Source organism: Strigops habroptila, chromosome 12, assembly GCF_004027225.2.
Source record: "Strigops habroptila isolate Jane chromosome 12, bStrHab1.2.pri, whole genome shotgun sequence".
NCBI classification, from domain to species: domain Eukaryota; kingdom Metazoa; phylum Chordata; class Aves; order Psittaciformes; family Psittacidae; genus Strigops; species Strigops habroptila.
In genome coordinates, this window is record NC_044288.2 from 24,201,865 (window position 1) to 24,221,493 (window position 19,629).

The 19,629-nt window shown below is 38.5% G+C and overlaps 1 protein-coding gene across 1 annotated transcript in view; it reads right to left on the reverse strand.

The window, feature by feature from the left end:
• DOCK2 (dedicator of cytokinesis 2) overlaps window positions 1-19,629 on the reverse strand; it is a 171,249-nt gene that overhangs the window by 15,948 nt on the left and 135,672 nt on the right. The window contains exons 34-42 of the mRNA XM_030503652.1: window positions 17,502-17,587; window positions 13,152-13,308; window positions 11,869-11,909; window positions 11,225-11,315; window positions 10,042-10,161; window positions 8,276-8,365; window positions 6,845-6,949; window positions 4,463-4,604; window positions 2,415-2,496 (exon numbers count right to left, since the gene is read on the reverse strand). Coding sequence (XP_030359512.1) covers window positions 2,415-2,496; window positions 4,463-4,604; window positions 6,845-6,949; window positions 8,276-8,365; window positions 10,042-10,161; window positions 11,225-11,315; window positions 11,869-11,909; window positions 13,152-13,308; window positions 17,502-17,587 — 914 coding nt within the window. The remainder of the gene's footprint in view (window positions 1-2,414; window positions 2,497-4,462; window positions 4,605-6,844; window positions 6,950-8,275; window positions 8,366-10,041; window positions 10,162-11,224; window positions 11,316-11,868; window positions 11,910-13,151; window positions 13,309-17,501; window positions 17,588-19,629) is intronic.

Consider the following 19,629-nt stretch of genomic DNA (forward strand, 5'->3'; position numbering starts at 1 on the left):
ACAATGCAGAACTAGTTATTCAAGAAACTAAACATTTGAAGCCATTAATAACCATTTCTTGTGACAGATAAGAAAACGTATATAAAAACTTGCAGAGGGGACATAAGTGTAAAGAATCTATTGCAAATTCCTGTTATGGTCTATTCTGTTTAGCTAATGAATCATTTCTAATCACTGTGAGCATGTATTTCCACTGAACTTGTAGCCCCTTGGCTTTTAGCACTGGCTGATCCAAAAGCACAGAGATTGCACAGTTTTGGCTCTCTGAAAAAAAACCCGAACAACCCTCTCCTTTTGCTTTTTGGTTTTTGTTTTAAAGATTAATTAAATTTTAAGTAAAAGCTAATTTTGCAGAGAAAAGAAAAATATTTTACAGTAAAAGCAAGCCATATTTTGGAAAGAGAAAGAAACAAATGGAGAGACCCCAAACAATTGAGTTAAGCAAGCTTCTGGTATGGTATTTCATAGGAACATATGGTTTCTGATCCAACCTACTAAGATTATCTTCATCAATAAAGAACAGAAAGTGGAAGGTACTGCTGTACAGTTCCATCTGAAAGGACAGATATTTCAGAGCTCTTTGATAGAATAAATGCATTGCAGTCAACTAATGTAATTGACAATTAAATACCCAATAAAGTACAATCATAAAAATGTATGTCCAAAACCAGATGAGATTAGTAGTTGGTTGAATTCTGCGTCTCAGAAAGAAGTACATAGTCTCCCAGGAGAGATTGCCAGGAGATTGTTCTTTATGTGGAGCACTTTGCTAAACAAAACTGTTACAAGTTCAGTGGTTGGCACTGCACTGAAATCCAGTGAAACAGGACCAGATTTATATGCTGGTTTTAAGTTACTGATTCTAAAATGTGGGACCACAGCTCATTTGGGGGTTTTTGGTTGTGTTTTGTTGTTGTTGTTGCTTTTAATCTTGTAGCACAAGACCTGTGCTTTATTTATTTTGGTGTATGTGGGGAAGTGATTCTTATTTTTCCATTCTGAGTTAATTGCAGTTTCAGTAAAGAATCTATAGAGAAGGTTGCAGACAAGGGTGACATCTGGTTTGAATCCAGCTGTGGAACAGTTAGAAATGAGCTCATCTCAGCTAATAAAAAGAAGCCTTTTATCTTCAGTCTCTTTTTGGAAAGTCATAATTGAAGTGTCATTAAAGGATTTAGTTTGAGTTTCTCTTTAAGTGTGGAGGCATTGCAAAGCCTTTGTTGTGTTAAAAATGCAGGTGCCTCAGTCTACCTGGAGAAATTTTAGCTTGAGATGCCTTGTTTTAACCAATTTCAGTTAGGGAGATACAGTCATACCCTGTGCTCTCACAAGGCACTGGCAAGAATAAGGAGTAAATATAGCCTGGCTTATCTTAACTGCTTGTAATTTTGCTGTCCATAAGTTACAAGCTAACAAATACTACCTTGAAATGTTTCGTTCAGGGGTTACTGATAAGCAACAGCTTTTATTGACCGTGTTTGCAATCATGGAAATCACAGAATGGTTTGAGTTGGAAGGAACCTTTAAAGATCATCTAATTCCAACCTTCCACTAGACCAGGTTGTTCCAAGTCCTGTCCAACATGTCCTTACACACTCCCAGGGATGGGGCAGCCACAGCTTCTCTGGGCAACCTGTGCTAGCGCCTCACCACCCTCAACAGGGAAAAACTTCTTCCTATATCCAATCTAAATTTACCCTCTTTTTGTTTAAAGCCTTTGCCTCCCATCCTGTCACTGCAGGCCTGAGTCTCTCTCCATCTTATAATATCCCTTTATATATTAATGGATTTGGAGGCAAAAGTCTCACAAGCCTGAAATCAGCCAATATTCTAGTAGGTACTGTATGCAGTTTTGGCATCAGCTATTGGAATGAACTATCACTTTTCAGATATGTAGTTAGAACACTTAATTAGGAGCATGTAGTAAGTTCAAGCAGTTCTACAAAGGTTAGCTAGTCTGGTCTCAAGATACTTTGGACAGTTATTTGATTTAATTATCCTCCTTTACAAAATCTTGACCGTAGTACAAATGGAAACCATTTTGCCCCATGTCTTTTGCACTTGGCAAGATAGCAAGTCATAGCAAGATTCTACTGTACAAGAGCCTTCAAATCAACCATTGTCGTGCTGCCAGCCACCTCTAAGACCTCTCTATACATCATTTATCTAAGAAGCTGTGTTGAAAACACAATAACTTGGACCTAAAGCATGGATTCTACCTCCTCACCCTGTCACCACATGCTAGTCCTTAAGTTGTAGATATTCTTTCATGAATTTCCTAGGGAATACAGGAGTCAGTTAACTAAGACAATAAAAGATCCATTGGAAAATGACTGAATCCACAAAGTAACGGTGGTCAGTTTAGGAGCATGGCCTGACTTCCACTATATTATCTATTACAGAAATTCACTTACTTTATAATTTGATCAGGTACTGCCTTATTTTTGAATCTGGGTTGCTCCTCGAGGACTGGTTGTACTGTAAAACACTGGATATCTGAAACCGTGCAAGTTAAGGGCATGTTATTGACTATTGGTTTGAAATAGTGCAGGCTGTGGGGGAAATAAAAAACAGAAATATAGTAAAAAAAGACATTTCCTGATGAAATATTTGCAAGGTTCAGGGCTTCATTTGCACTGCTTCCTTTGCCAAAAAGGAAAAATCTGCCAGTAGTAACCAGTGAATATATATGAATATTAATTTTGAACTGCGTATTTTTATTATTTACTGAGCTTGAGTATTTGTAGCCGAATTTATTGCACTGAATCATTCATTAAATTTTAAAGCCCTGCCAATTTACAAAAATACCATCAACAACATCTGACGTTAAGGGTTTCACTGTTTAGCTTTAGGCATGTGTAATGTCCTCATGTTTAGCATTTCATCTTGGAAATCTGTAGCTGAGCAGCCCTTTTACTCCAATTTTTTTTTCTTTTTCCACGGAAGTGTTATTTTTTAAGCTGAATACTGTATTTCTAAGTAAATATGTCATATTACGTATTTCAATATACCTGAAACTCATGCCCTCTGGCTAGATTTTTCTGACATGCATAAGTAGTGCATATGTCCTTATGCACGTCAGAAAAATCTAGCCAGAGGGCATGAGTTTCAGGTATATTGAAATAGTTAGAACACTTAATTAGGAGCATGTAGTAAGTTCAAGCAGTTCTACAAAGGTTAGCTAGTCTGGTCTCAAGATACTTTGGACAGTTATTTTCCTTTCCTCCTTTACAAAATCTTGACCGTAGTACAAATGGAAACCATTTTGCCCCATGTCTTTTGCACTTGGCAAGATAACAAGTCATAACAAGATTCTCTTGTTAGACTTGAGCAAATTCAAGATAACAAGTCATAACAAGATTCTGTTGTTAGACTTGAGCAAATTCTATTTTAAGAAAGGACTGAAGCATATGATCTTAAAAAAATACAACTAGTTAAGACACCGATCAGACTTATGAGAGCTTGGCTCTCAAGCTTAATGTAGGGCTTTAGAAAAGCCTGTAATGCTATCTGCTTCAGTACCAACCATGTGAACAGAAAGCAGGATTCTTTTCTCCTCCAGCAGGTTCTATTAGACTACACCTAAGAGAGCATGTGAAGTGTTCCATTATCTTGAGAATTAATAAAGGAAAATCAACATGTGACAAAAAAATGTCTGATGCAATCAGGTGATCTCATATCTGCTCAGCCAGGAATGATTTAAATCAAAACATGAAGAAAAAGATAATGCATCCAAGCAACTGTTCGAGTACTTCTAAATACAAATAATTTAGGGCATTTTTAAAGGTGGCCAATGATGTTTATGAGTTAATTTTCCTAGGAAAATGTCTGAGCCTGACATTTATGTCAGGCCTATTTATGTTGCCAGACATACAGGTGATACCCAAGTGCAGTGTCAGTCAGAGCAATGTACAAGACATGAATTTAATATCTAGACACAAACAGCTAGGGATGTGAGGTAACTGACAAATCACTGCTTGGCCAATTCAAGAGTTCATCACTAGTTTTGCCATCTGAAGGAAATAAAGGTAAACCATGTATGGACTTGAATGAATATTCTTCACTGAAAGGGCTGCCAAGTGCTGGAACAGTCTGCCCAGGGCAGTGGTGGAGTCACCATCTCTGGAGGTATTAGAGACGTGTATAAGTGGCGCTTGAGGACATGGCTTAGGTGTGGCCTAGGTTTATGGCTGGACTCAATTTTAAGGGTCTTTTCCAACCTCCATGATTCTGTGATGACTGAAAGAGACAGACTGCTTAGAACTGTGAGAAAATCGGGAGCAAACGCTTTAGGAACAAACCATAAAATACATGAAGGACATCAAAGTGCAGACTGAGCTGCTACATTAATAAACTTGCTTCCTTTTTAGGAAATTCTTGTTCCACACGGATAAACTCTTGCTAAAAACAAGGTCTCCCCAACACGCCTTCGTTCTGTCATCTCCCACGTGTTGAAGGATACATTGACCAGGAGACCTTTTCACTTCCTCTGCAGGAGCTGAGGTGGTGTTCATCTTCTCAGCACTGGGAAATTGACTCATCAGCTGTGCCTGGAAATCCTCTCTCCGCTCATATTCCTTCCCACGATAGATGAATACTTTGTTCTGCAAGGAATAGGTAAATTTCTTGGGCTATATGAAGCTGAGGCAGAAGCTAGAGATGCATGTTTACCAGTACAAAGACACAACAGGATCTCCAAATTTTGGAGTGAGTGTTACTGCTTTCTGAATATTCATTAGCTATGAAGCAGGACACCACTTTGACCAGGTGCTGGAAGGCAGTACTGACTGTCCAGAACCCCTACTGGATGCTGTTAGAATGAAGACAAACTGGCACCACCACTGAGGATGCTCCTGTAGAGCAGAATAAAATCAGAATGGGAGGTAAGGAAAGTACTGCGACTCTTTTTCTTCTTGTCTGTCAAGCAAATGCGTCTTCTTTTAAACATGTTCTGGACCCAGGTTTCACAGCTTTCTAATACTAATGTATGTGTTTCCTTTGCCTGATCCTGCTCCTTCTCCTTGATATTATGACATGTCCTCATTTACAATAGTCTAACCCCATTTGTGGTTCAGTTTGCTTTATTTAATGGGGTATTTCTATAATACCAGAAACAAAAGGTGCATGCTTAATTTGGTGTAATATTAGCGTATTTTTCCACTGTTGTCAAGGCAAATTTGGCCTTTAAAACTGGCAAAGAGGTCTTTCACTGCTTTTCAAGAGTGAGGAAAGCTACAATATTCATTGTAGTATGTAAGAAAAGATTCTTTTTCTACATGAAAACATCAAATATTCAGGTTAGTTTTATGCTGTGGAGACATGCACTACTGTGGTTAAAAGAAAGCAATGATCTTTTAAAACCAGTAAAAAGTAAAAGAAGTATAAAGTAAAAACCATTTGTGCATGACTTCCTAAGTTTGGCAGGTTTCCTGATTAAAAGCAGACCCTTTGGATTCTTGTTTTTCACATGGTAGTCAGAAGTGGAGAAAAGCAAAGAAAACTGAGAGTAGATTCAGTGTATAGAGGTCTGTTTAATGAAAACAGCTCAGACTTACCATAACTGTGCTAAGATATCAACTAGCTGCTACCATTCAGGAAAAAACTTTCATTCAGGAGTAATACCAGACAGTTGGTATGAACATGTCAGCTCAATGCATATCAGATATCAAAAAAGCAATGTGAACTTGGGACATTACAAGGAAAACGGGGAAAGAAAAGAAGAATCAGTATCACACCAAACAAATTCATAGTATATCCACATTTCAAATACTATGTACACTTCTTGTCCTGCCATCTTGTGAACTAGGACGTGGACAGCAAGAGAACCAGGATGTTAAACATATGGAGTGATTTGCATTAGACAAACCAAAACTATAAGGAACAATATATCATGAATGGGATGAGGAAAGGGATTAAAGAACAACTGTTCAGTCTCCCTATAAGAATTAGTGCAGAGAAATTATCAGATGACAACAAAAAGGCAATAGTAAATTTCCAACACACATACTGTGAGGCCACAGTATGTTCTGGAGGGCATCAGTTCAGAAAGCAACTGGACAAATTCACTGTAGAACAATCCATGAAGGGCTAGAAAACAAAACTGTCACCTCCAGCCTAGGAAGCTGTTTATCAGGTAAGTAGGGAATATTTACCAGGTCAGTATCACTACACATCTGCTCTATATTATACTCTTCCCTACTCTACTTAACTACTATTTCCCACTGTTAAAGACACAATATTTGTCTAAAGAGTGCATTGGTCTGAAAAATATGCTGTTTCTACATTGGTAATGTATTTCAGTTGTAGCTGAGAGGCAACATAAAAGTGAAACTCTTGGCAGTTCATGTAAGGCCCACTAAAAATCCCTCCCTCATGTGAAACAGAATTTTGGATTTAATTTGAACACAAGTTAGTTAATGACATTCTACTAGTTACCAATAACCTGCGTGGGGACTCATCCAAGAAACATAGAATCATAGAATAGTTAGGGTTGGAAAGGACCTTAAGATCATCTAGTTCCAACACCCATGTACCATAAGAGCTGCCCATGACAAATTACATCATATTGCTGCATTTGGCTCTCGTCTATCACCTTCACTACTGAAGTATCTTCCAGTTTCTACAATCAAACTAAGAGAAATAGTCAACTTAAATGCATCTGAAAACATTTCGTGCACAGTCTTACAAGTGACAATTCAGACTGTCTACAGTCCTGCACCCAAGCAAAGCTAAATCAATGCCAAATATCCCCAGAGACTCACTTGCATTAGTAGAGCATGCTCATATTTTTAGAAGCATATGAAAATAAATGAAAAAAAAAAAGTAAGAATTTAAACAGGTTTACCCTTAGAAATGTGGGGAATCCTTGGCCATAATACCCAACAGCAAAATAGTCCGGCTTAGGTCTCAGAATTTTCATGATGTTTTCATAGAATTTTGCTTGTTGAATCTGAAAGCAAAAGCAATTGCAATTACTTCCGTTTGGGTTTTTTTTGTTGTTAACCTGCACAGCAGTACCAGGCTCTGCGCTACAGCTCTCAGTGAATATGTGAGAGCTACCAATCAGTCGGTGAGCTACAGCACTAATCAGTCTGCATGCACCGGCACATGTACTGCTGCAGTACATTAAACACTGTTTACATTTCTGTGCAAATATAATACATAGCTAAATGTGTATGGCTTCAACTTGAATTATGTGGCCTCAGAATCAGCCTTACCCTTCATTTCTTTAGGAAAAGAAAAACAAAGACCCAAATCATACTTTACACTTTAAACAATTAACTGATAACATTACTGAAATTATCCACTTGGAAAAACTCCTTGCCTCAAATGTTTTCAGAGCTATGGATCAACTCACACTTTTGCCCTAACATCATGCTAAGGACACACACCGTGTAAAGGGCTTGGAAGAAAGTCTTCCCTGAAATACCAAGTGTCATTTAGGTTTACTATTCATATTTCCTGTGTTATAGCTAGGAGACATCCAGCACTGCAACTGAAATGGGATTGGCAAAAATACTGGCTTTATCTTGTCTTGAGCCTTTAGTTTGTGATAAAAGTAGAATTTATTGGGAGGAAGAGAAGCTGTTTCTGTACACAACACTGTTCATGAACATCCTGTTTTGATTCTTGTGGTTTCTTTGTGGAAGATTCAGGGAAATCTATTGAATGAGCCCTAAACATCTGTTACAGATCATGCGAGTGTGGAATCTTTGGGGTCGAAAAGAGAAGGTATGTGGAGGAGAGAATCTTTTTAGATTATTTCAATTTTAATGAAAAGAAATTACTGAACATTTCATCTTCCTTCTAGCCTTTGGACCTAGTTCTAATTCCTTGTGATGTGTTACTCCCCCGCTCCCTAATTAGGACAGAATTCTTCAGCTTGTCAAGATTCAAGTTCCTAAAACTTAAAGAAAATTTTCAATGAAAAAAAATGCATCCAGGTGCTTTTTCTATCCTGAATGTGTACAACGGCCTCAAAACCTGTTACATTTATTTTATACATGACTTTAAATTGCACTAAGTAAGAACATGTTGATTCATCTATAGAAGTTTCAAAATACCTTACTAGGCAGATGTCCATACAACTTTAACAAAGTTCTTTGGGAATCTCTACTTTACCCGTGGATGGTTACGATAAAACATAGCAACACTTTGACAAATGAATTAAAAACCAACTGTAGACAAAAAGCTCATAAGCAGCTCTATCATTTGACAGCTCGAAAGAACTAATTTCTGTGACTGAAATAATTTTAAGACCTCTATATAAACTTACCAGGTTTTGACTTAGAAGTTCATAGTCAAAAACTTCCTTTTCATATTGCTCTGCAAGTTCTTTGCACAAAGCTATGGCTTCTTCCCACATCTGCAATGCAACCACATATTCATAAAGACAATCCAGTACCAACAAGTTCCTAATGCATCACTGTTTAACTACAGTTTTATTGATTATGCTGTCTTTAAATTGAAGACATTTATTACCTGCACATTTAGAACGGAAGACTCAAGGCAATCATAAATTTTAGGAAAGCAGATTATTGTGAAAAATAAAAGTGTTATATGGTTCATTCTGGGAAGGAATAAGTAAACCTACTTCATTCTTACAATGAGATAGTAAAAGAATCACCTAACCTTTCAGATACATTAAAAAAAGAAGAGCACAGCTCTAAGGTGCATAACATGCAGAATATACCCTAAGCACAGGAGCAGTGTATGAAGGGACTGACACCTGCCCCTCCTTAAACCCAGCACACTTCATTTCACAGGAAATTCCGAAAGAGATATAATCATCAGTAGACTTGCATACGAGAGCCCCCCTAGTCAGCTAAAAACTTTTATGACTTCAATTGCCACTTGCCTGGAGTAGCAGCCTGTTTCCTTCCATGCAACTTAACACCAGCTCTGAAAATTACCATGAGGAATTACTGAGCTGCTTTGGAAAGACTGGGACAGTTTATACTCTTCTGCTATGGGCATTTAATGTATGCAGCACAAAAGTGGTCTTAAAGCAGATAGAAATGCCCTCTCTTGAGGTTGTATCCTCAAATTCTGTCAGTCTTCTCACGTATTCAGAATAAAGGAGACAATAGGGGGTTTCTGGTGGTCCTAGGTCCTCCTAGGCTGGGCAGTTCTGAACCCGAAAGCAGCATTCAGGTACCTGCTGAATGTATCTCAGAAGAACCTGAATGCTACGTAGAGCAGAACTCAGGAGGATTTGACTATTCTGATGCAGTGGGTGGGAACTGCTACATTGTAGTAGTTCAGATGCCAACAAAAAAACCCCAAAACTGAGAAGTTGAAGCTGAAGCATGAACAACGTTCTACCTGAATTATAGGAGGGGCTTCTGTGGGAGATATATGCCTTTATTTTGCAAGAAGCAGTAACGAATTGCCTTTCCCCTTCACACCTTTGGTTAAAGCTGAATAAGACATAATGCTTTAAAGGCCTTACTGGGTCATAAGATTCCTTATCCAGCAGGGCAGGATTTTTCCCTGCTTTCTAGCCCTTTGCTTTATTTTCAGAAATCTCAACTCTACTGTCATTGCATTGACAGGCAATCTTATTAACAGGGGTTTTAAAAGAGCTGAACTAACCCCAGGTACTGAACATCAAACTGCAACATTTTCAGTTTGGGATGCAGTTCTCAGACTTCTCTGAAACAAATATGCCCATTTTGAACTGTCTGGTTGTGGGAGATAATGACGGAATGGGTCAGCAGTGAGGTCTGTGTAGTCCGTGGGCTTTTGTGTAGTAAAAGGAAGTATACTCAAGAACTGTTACTATTTTATTACTGTGTGACAGAGATGCTTGTGATTAGTGTAAACATCAGTCCTCTTTCTTGGTGAGTGTGGTTATTGAAAGAATTATGTTCATATACAGATACACACTGTGAATAACCCTTCAGAACACAATTTGTAGACACACATTTCAAAGAGGATTTCCTACACAAATGCTTTATACAGAGGATATTCATTAAATATTACTATACAAAGTAACACAGTAAAAAGACATTTGGCAGGAGAAGAACTTTTCAGACCTACCTTTCCTTTGTCAAAGTATTCTATGATCTTCTCATACAAATTCTCTTTCAATTGGCGATAGGTCTGTGAACACTGGAACTCTGTTGACATGACTTGGGGTGCACACTGCTCATCTGACCACTGAGAATAAAGCCGCATTAGAAACCACAACTTTCTGGAGTTCAGCGTTTCGCAGACACGTCTCCCCTCCCCCAAGATCTTGTCCCCTGTGCTCTTCTGAGTGTTTTTTTCTCCAGTCTCTTTTACCCAACCACAAAGAGGGCCTGGGAATGTTTCCATCACCCCTTCAAACATGTGCTCTGCTTCATGTGGTAGCCACACTAGACATAATACTTTAAAAACCTCTGTTCCTTCCTGCCCCCACCCAAAAATTTTGGATAAAAATCTGTGTGAGAAAATTTGTTTATTTCAGTGGTGTCATCTGGACTGATTTGGGGTTTGTGACATGTTTTTGTATTAAAATATTTGCATGTAATATTATCTTTGTCTATACCAATATATACAATCTGCCTCATATTTTTGTACGATCAGAGAAGTCAAAATGAAGTTTAAGCAAAATAGCACTGTGAAAAGCCACAGTTATATGGTTCTGCACTAAAAGAAATTCCATAAGAAAACTCAGATTTTTGCTGAAGAATATATAAATGTTGAATTTTCTCTGGAAATTGAAATGCATCTTACTATTTATAACATCAGATTCAGTGACAACAAACATTACTTGTAGTGAAAAATCATTACCAGCTGCAAGAGAAAGCAAACATAATTTGACAGAGTGATCATTTGAAATGAAGTCAGATGTCCCCTGTGAAAGCTGTAAAAAACGGCAATTAATTTTCATCATTGTAGTATTTGGGATAGTAAGAAATTGGCAAAATGAAAACCATGTGGAAGTTAAGTGGCTTCAGAATTTGCACACAAAGTTATCTCCATAAAAAAACCTACTTTTGCTACAATACTTAGTTTTAGCAATATGTGGCTTTTAATCACCTATGGAAAATAGCACTATTTCAACAATTAATGTTCATATTGTGTTACCTACTGCAGTATTTTTAACTAGACACTTGAATACTCCTATGGAGAATTACTTATACGCAGTAAATCAGAGATTAAGACAATCATTTTTTAATTTGTAAGTTTGGAAATTGCAAGGTCTTATTTATATATTGAGCTGAGAAAATCTAACCTTCAAGAGCCAGGTGTGGAGCAGAAGGGTATATGCTGCTTCTGTGTAATTCTCACAATCTAAATGAAGATCTCGCAGCTTATACAAATATCTATTAGAGGAGAGAACAAGAATGACACTGGATATTGACATGACTGGAATACGAACTGTCACAGAAGTTGTAGATAACCCGTGTAGCTTCAAGATAGATGCTATGCAGTCACCTCCCAGAGAATTTTTAAGGACACTCTGAGAGGGTTAAAGTGCTGTGCATTTGTTCAGACTTTTCTGTGTTCTCTGTGTGTGCTGAAACATTGCACAAAAGGAGGAGAAGGAGCCAGCCTCCTATGAACTGCTGTCAGCTCCACCTCAGAGAGGCAGAACTACCAGACTCAAGGTCTAAATCAGACCTCTGAGTCCGTTATTTCTTTACTAAAGATAGCTGCCTTCCTCTGCAGCACTTTTGGACTGCATGTAAACATTTTCCATGTAAATAAATGCAGGCACAACAGATAAAGGCAAAGGAGAAAACCCTCAAAGACAAAGCAAGTCCCTGTAAAACCTGGAAGGTGGCAGGGGCAGAAGAGTAGTTTCTATGTTGCCAGTGTTCACAAGAGAATATCATTGCCCTCTCCAAAACAGATCCAACAGAACAGCTGCCATACCTGATATACATCTCTTCACGGTTAATGTTCTTGTAGAAATTCTAGGGACACAAACATTTAGAAGTTATCTCCTAAAGTCTTTTATTAAAACAAGATAAAAATACGCATGCTGAAGCTTCGCTTTTCTTGGTAGTAGGACAGTGTAATAAATACATTATCTACAGATATCTTATGTTTAAACATGGCACTACTACAATTAATATTTTAATTAGTTATTATTATACATATATATGTATACATATTATTATACATATGTATTAGTATATATACATACACATGTGTATATATGTGTATATATGTGTATATGTTATTATACATATGTATAATAATAACTAATTAGACGTATACATATTTATACTAGTTCACTAAAGAAATCAGTAGTGAAAGTTTTTCTGTTGGAGAAGAGAAAAATATGGTTATCCAAGTACATTAACAGAATAAACTGCATGCTCTGGCTACACATGATGGCCAGAAAAAAAGCTGGTATTTAATGAAGCTGATAGGCCACACTGTTGATATGCAACACTGTTGTGTAATACCTCTAAAGGGCTGATTCCAGGAGTAAACCCATTTTTGTGACAAGAGCGCTTTTGTGGGTGTACGAGTTGCTAAGGTTGTGCACAATGTCTGACAAGAGTGGCTTCCTCAAGAGTTGCAGAAATCAATACCCCATGGTGCAGCAGATACTGAGGAACAGAAGTGTATGCGAGCACAATACGTACTAACCATGTTCTCCCTCCAACCTTTACAGCTGATGAAGGTTCCTCTTCAGCTTAGAGGAATTTCCTGGTCGAGGAATCTCTGTATGCAATATCCTCAACACAAAATTGGAACAGAAAAAAGACAGAGTGGCCTAGAACCAGAGCAGAGACTCAAATCTTCTTGGTACCTTAGTGCAAGTGCATCTTGCAGGTTTCTTCCCAGATATTAAAACTGTAATTGCTAAATTGCTAAAGCAGGAAGCGGGTTAGCTCCTGGTGCAAAACTTGACTTTGGAATAGCCCACTGTTACGTTAAGCCTATCAAAAGCTATAGATTTCCTTATTTATCCACAGAATCAAAGTGTATAAAACACACAAGCAAAATCAAAGAACAGAAGGACATTGCTTTCAGGTTTGTGCATATATCCACACAAACAGATATAAAAATATCTTGCCTCAGAGTTTAAATCACTACTGAGCATTGTCAGCCACTCCTGTCCCCAGGAAGATTTACCTTCATTGTTACTAACTGCATTCTAAAGCTCTTTCACTTCCTCATACAGGAATGACAAGAGAACATACCAGTAAGTTCACAGTGCAGCTCATTCGGTTGTCCTTGTTTTCGTCATTCATCACAGTCCGGTAATCCAGCAGCTTCTCCAAGAGGCCTTTAACTAGGCAAACAAACCTTCCCACCAGGTGACAGATGCCGGGATGCTGACCTGCGCACTCTATAAGGCTGCAAACACAGACCATGGATTTACAGTACTGTGAGAATTAGTGCCCCAGCAGCTGAAAAATTGTTCGGACATGAAGGCAAATACCAATTTAGGGCTAAAGCAACTGCAGAATGCACTGGAAATTCTCTTTGTGCCTTGGTAATTTAGAAATCCAGAAGACAGATGGGATATAAACCAAAAGAAGAAATGAGTGATTTACTTCTCCGGGCTGAAGATAACTTCAAATTCAAGGGTATACCCACAATTTCAGAACAGAGCAACCTGCATCTGTGGTATAACCAATGCAAGTCTCTGGAATGCCACACCACTGTGATAAACACTACATCTTCCTCTCCTCTGTTATTGTGCAACAGAAAATGCAACAGTTAGTCCATTCTCTTTGAACTTTCTACTTACACTTAACTGTACAAACTAACATAAATTACAATTTCAGGTCAAAAACCCTGAGCAATTTGCCTGTGAGAAATAAGCAAACCCAAACAATAAGCTTCCTGAAGACTGAAAAAAGCAGTTAGTTCTCTTTTGATAAAAATATAGGAAAGTGAGTTTTATACGTCATCATCATGTTCCAATTTGCATTAATAATATTAGCATATGCTGTTTCTATAAAGTGCTGAAGTGATTTAGGAGTAGATATTTCACATTACTGCTACAGCTTTGTTTTCAAAGCTTAACTGTTTAAACATTATGATCATCAGAATCTCATGAAGGATTATTTTCTTTCTCTTAAGAGCTTATTTCCTCTACTTAGCACTCTGGTTTTCCATCAGGATTCTCTCTGACAAACTGCATTATTTTATATATATATATATAACATATATACACATATATATGGGGGGTTTGTAGGTAGTTTTGGTTTTGTTTTGGGTTTTTTTTTCACATATATATTTCTAGATGCATGCATTGGGTCTGGCTGAGATGGAGTTAGTGTTCCTCACAGTGCTGTGTTGTGTGTTGGGAGCTAGAAAGGTTGATAACACACTACAGTTGAGCAGCTGAAAGCCAGCATCAAGGCTGGCTTTCCAACATCCCCCTCACCAGTAGGCTGGGGGTGGGCACAGCCTGGAGAGCTGAGCCCGGTGACCAAAGGAACTGCAAACTGAACAGGAGAGAGGAATGTCTGTCTCATGAGGGAAGACTTAAAACATTGTCTTGCTCAGCTTTATACAGTAATCCCAATAAAAAGGAGCTGTAAAACTTCAGAAGATTTTTTTTCCCCAGGAGGGAGCAAGAACCCTTTGAATTTTTAAACAGAGCTTGAAAAAAACCAGAATTTTTAAAAGACAAAATATTTTCATAAAAGCTCAAGGAAACAACTGCGTAACATGGGCTACTGCAATGATGGGGAACTGGAAAGCTTCCAAATGCTATTTTCTGTTATGCCTATATTAGTAACTAATGCTATGCCAGAATTCTTTTTCTGAGCTGGAGGCCAAGTGGCGTTAACACAGCTCATATTCTCATAGCTGGGTTCTCCTCCACTTCCCAAAATGGGGCAGCCTTGTCTCTTCTGCCTGTAGAGAGCAGCCTCTCACATGTTCCACATTACCCCAACTCTTCCTTGGTGGTGTCCAGGGCAGCATTCATCCACACAGGTCATCACCTTGCCATGGCACATGCTGACATGCAGGGCTATGGGCAAATGCCAAGCAGCCCTTACACTTCTCCTGACCCTATGTAGTTTGTGGGGCATGGGCAAGTGCCCAGCAACCAGTGTGGGTATGTGTTGGCTGCTCAGGTGAGCAGCAACTCACAAGAGAGTCACTGACTATGGCTAAATTCTGCATTCGCGTGGGAACACGAACTGTGCAGGAATGCAGAGAGTTACAGGAAATGAGCTGGTAAAAATATGACCAAATGAATATATCTGGAGCCCAGTTTAACTGGGTCTCTATCCAGTTGGAACAGGGGGTTGGGGACAGAGGTTTGAAAACCCTGCTGTGAAACGTGAGGAGGTAGGAAGGTTTAAACCTAACCAACCATACAATCAACAGAGAGGAGAGAGAACTGGGTCCTACCACAGACAGGTCACCAGCCTCTGCTTCAGTTGTTCCTCTACAGGCGTCATTAAACAAGTTCAAGGGTGGAACAAAAAAATATTATCTGAAGATAATATGAAGTGACATCTTTAGAAATGTGGAGACCTTGAACTTAAAGTCTTGTAGAATGTGGGACAGTATCAATGGGAAAAAACAGATAGGTTAAAGAAAGAAGGGTACTTTGGAAAGGCAGGAGAACAAATGCTGTGAACTGTATTTGATGAGACTATTTAACTGTGCTACTCCAAGATGAGGTTTAACTGCACAGGTTGCTCAGAAACAATGAGCTGCAAAGAGCCTCCTGCGCAACATCTGAAGGAGTCTTTTCTCTCTGCATTGTTAAACTCACAGTTTGAATACCTTCTCCAGCAATGAAATATTTCAAATTAGACATTGTAGGAATGTTCAGAGAACATTCCATATGATAAACTGAAATACTGGGTCTGTTTACCATAAAGAAAAGGCTGAAGAAAACTGAACAGCAACTTTCAAATTTGTTAAAAGCTGCTACAAAGACAAACTGAATAAATGATTCATTGTGTCCCCTGTGGGTAAAACAAGAAATAACTAGCTTAAACTGAGGCAAGGAAGATTTGGTATGGATATTTGGAAAAAAGCTTACTAACAGCAAGGGAAGTTTAGCGATGCGGTCAATGTCCCTGTGTCAGCTGAATCTGCAGATTCAGAGATGAGTAACTGTAGTGACAGCTCAGGCAGGCATCATGGTTGAGGCTTTGCAGTGGTGTGATTAAGACCATGACATACTCACAGACCTGGTTTCGGTCGCGCCACGAGCTGCTCCGAACACCTCTGTGTCACCTCTTAGCTATCGTAACGCTTGAAACCAAACCACATTCAAAATGGAAACAGGTAATTGCTCCCAGTTTACATAGTCACTGCGTGTCAGGAAGTGAAAGAAACATCTTTAAAACTTCCCCCATCCTTGATGGTGTTTCAGCTTCAAAGAACAATTTCATATTGCTTGAAAAGTGTCAGTAGTTTTACCTTTTTCAAGTCTGCCTCTATATTTTATCTGCGTCCTCATAGGACAGAAATGAAACTAAAATAGCAAACATTTAAATTATGTTTGATATAATGATGTTTCTTTTAAATTTTACTATTTAATTAGAACATAATTACATGTTATTTGCAGAAGATAACATTTACACATTATTCTTTGATCGTATAGTTCAATATTTTTGACAAATTTATGTTTTCCCTGAAAGTAGATTTTTTTTTTCCCCACTATTGTATACACAAGGATTTGATGCTTCACCTGGTGAGGAATGTGACTTTGCCAAGCTTGCTAGCCCCTACACAAAAGTACAATACATACAAGGTAACAGACTTGGAGAAAGTAAAAACATACCTGCTCCACGTCACAAGGCCTGTATTGATTTTGTCAGGTAGCCAAAGTGCTACAGCACTTCTGTACTCAATATCTATTAGGTTATCAGTGCTGGAGAAAGTGCAGGAGGAGCAATGTGCTTCCTCACTGTTACAGTCCAATGCCCAGAGGTAGGGACACAGTCTCAGAGGCAGGCATGAGGATTCCTCCACTGCCCAGTACATCCCACACACAGCCTGCCACAGGCACAACGGGCACCTCTGAGAATAAACCTGAATCTGGGCAGCCAAGAGGAGGAGATGTTCTATGGGCTTTGGGATTGTTAGAAACAGAGAAATAGAAACTTTCTGAATAAACTGCCACTCTGCAATATTCTCATTCCAGTCACCTTATGTAAATTCAGAGAATAACCTCTTGGAGTCCAAGCTAGACATTGAGAAAAGCAAGTAAGACATTCTAAAATAACTTCTCACTAGTGTGAAATAAAACCATGAAAAGAAAAATGAGAAAGACTAAAAAGTGAATATTTTATTATCTTTCTTTGAAAGTTGGATAGAGAAATGCAGGTTAGGTAGAATTTCTTCATAATTTAGCTGAAGCATAGAATACTGAAAAGCTACTAGAAAAATAGTTCAAATGAGAAAACCACAATCCAAAACAGGTTTACTCAAACATTATGTTATTTCCATCCCTTCATGAAAAAAGCTGCTAAGATTCTATGTTATTTTTAAGTGAGGTTTCCAGCTTGAGAAGTGGGCACAATAAGAAGGCATCCTAAAGGCATTTGTTCTCATGCACTACTTACATGGACTCAAACAGCTGCATGTAGTGTTCATCCCCTCGTCCTCCTTCCACTTCATGGTCCAACTTCAGAATGATTTCATTTTCAAACTAAGAAAGAAAGAAACATGGAGCAGATACACAGAGGTCAAACACATTTCAAGATGGCATCCAAAGAGTATCTGTGGATTGTTTGTTACATCACATGGTCCCAAGGGTTAAATGCTTGAGTGCATTCCAGTTGAATAATGCACACCTGACTATCTCCAGATACCTGTTTCTTAGTACAAACTGATAAAATAACCTGAGGGTATACATGCATATGGTTTGTTTGGGGTACCCCCATTTTCTAGGCACCTAAAAGCGTTGATTTGTGTGTTTGAAAAATGTCCTCAAATAGTTGATATTTAGCATCAGACTTGTAACAGAAATACAAAAGATAATTTGTTTTCTTTGGGTTTTTTGTGTTGGGGTTCCCTCCTCCCCCCAATATAAAATGATTTTATGATAGTATTTTCAAGAGGTGTGAAAGATCACAGATTGATAGAATGATTTGGTTTGGAAGGGACTTTAAAGATCATGAGCACATTCAAAGTTGACTGAGTAGGAAAGTAATGTTTATGAAAACATGAGTAGCACTGGTTTAAAAGGACACAGAATGGTTTAAATAGCCTGCTGCCTGGATGAAGGCGAAATCTGAGAACATACGGTTCTGTTTATTATCATTGAGATGCCTAAATATAAAAAGTCATTGCTGAATGTGAATTTGCAAACCTCTACAGTATGCATGTGAGAAACATTAACAGCAGAACAGAACTCCAGAACTGAGCAGCATTAGTCCAGTATTCCAACAGAAGCTGGCAGCACATGTTTCATCTCTGTGGACACTGAACAGGCTCTACACTGCTCCTCAAAATACCTAATGACTTCAGATCTTGGAGTCTCCATTGAGAACTACTTCCCATAATGTTCTCAGAGAAAACTAGAAATTGTTTAGTAGAAACAGCAATCCCATTTTCTGATTTGAGTAGAAGGAAAGGACTACTACATTGGCACTATTTCTTAATTCTATTTTCTATAGGACTGTCAAATAAGAGGGAACCTTATTTTTTCCTTAGAGGCTGCAAAGAATTTTGGTTTGTTAGGAGCACCAGTACTCTGTGATCCAGAACAATTCTTTGTCCTGTTACTTGCAGGTTTTGCTGCTCTAATATTAGCTCTTTCTCTGTAATTAAATACAAATTAAAGATTGCCAGTGGAACAGTACATACTATACCAATACTAGAGAATAAAGTGCTATCATTGACATATAGAGAAACAGGAGGAAATAAAATTACTCTTGCCGCTTTGGGCTGCAAAAGACATTTAAAGGACTCAGAGTTAATTTCTGTGTGTAATTACTATGTGTATTAGTCTATAGATGTTACATGGGTAACACAGTCATATGGCAGTTTCAGGACAAGGCAGTATTAAGCAAAACCAGCCAATCTAGTAATTTTCTAGAGCTTCTTCTGTGGACTTACTGTGGTAAGACAGAAATCTGTGAATATAGTGCAAGTCAAGCACCAGTTAAAAACCATCCACCTCTTAAATCCTTCCTAGCACTTATTCAGCAGGTAGAGAATTGATTACTTCACTAAGAGGCAATCATTTCACAGATGCTGGATCAGGACAAAAAACCTCTTCCTAAGCATCTTTCCTGCAGTTTCTCAACAAGCTGCAGAAAAGCCAGTTGCTTGAATCAAAACAGATAAAATAGCTGGCAGAAATATAGAATAAAGTTGTGGCGGTTTAAGCCCAGCCAGTAACTCAGCACCAGCAGCTGCTCACTCACCCCCCGGGCAGGAGAGGGAGGAGAATGGAAAGAATGTAAACCCCAGGGGTTGAGAAAAGAACAGTCCAATAACTAAAGTATAGTACAAAACTACTACTTCTACCACAAATGATAATGATAAGGGAAATAATAAGGGGAGAGAATATAAAACTAAAAGGGGAAAGGGGGGAAAAAACCCCAATAACCAGCAGTGATGCCTAATAACATTGCTCACCACGCGCCGACCGATACCCAGCCCAACCCAAACAGCGTTTTGCCCTTCCGGGTAACTCCCCCCAGTTTCTATACTGGGCATGACGTACTGTGGTATGGAATACCC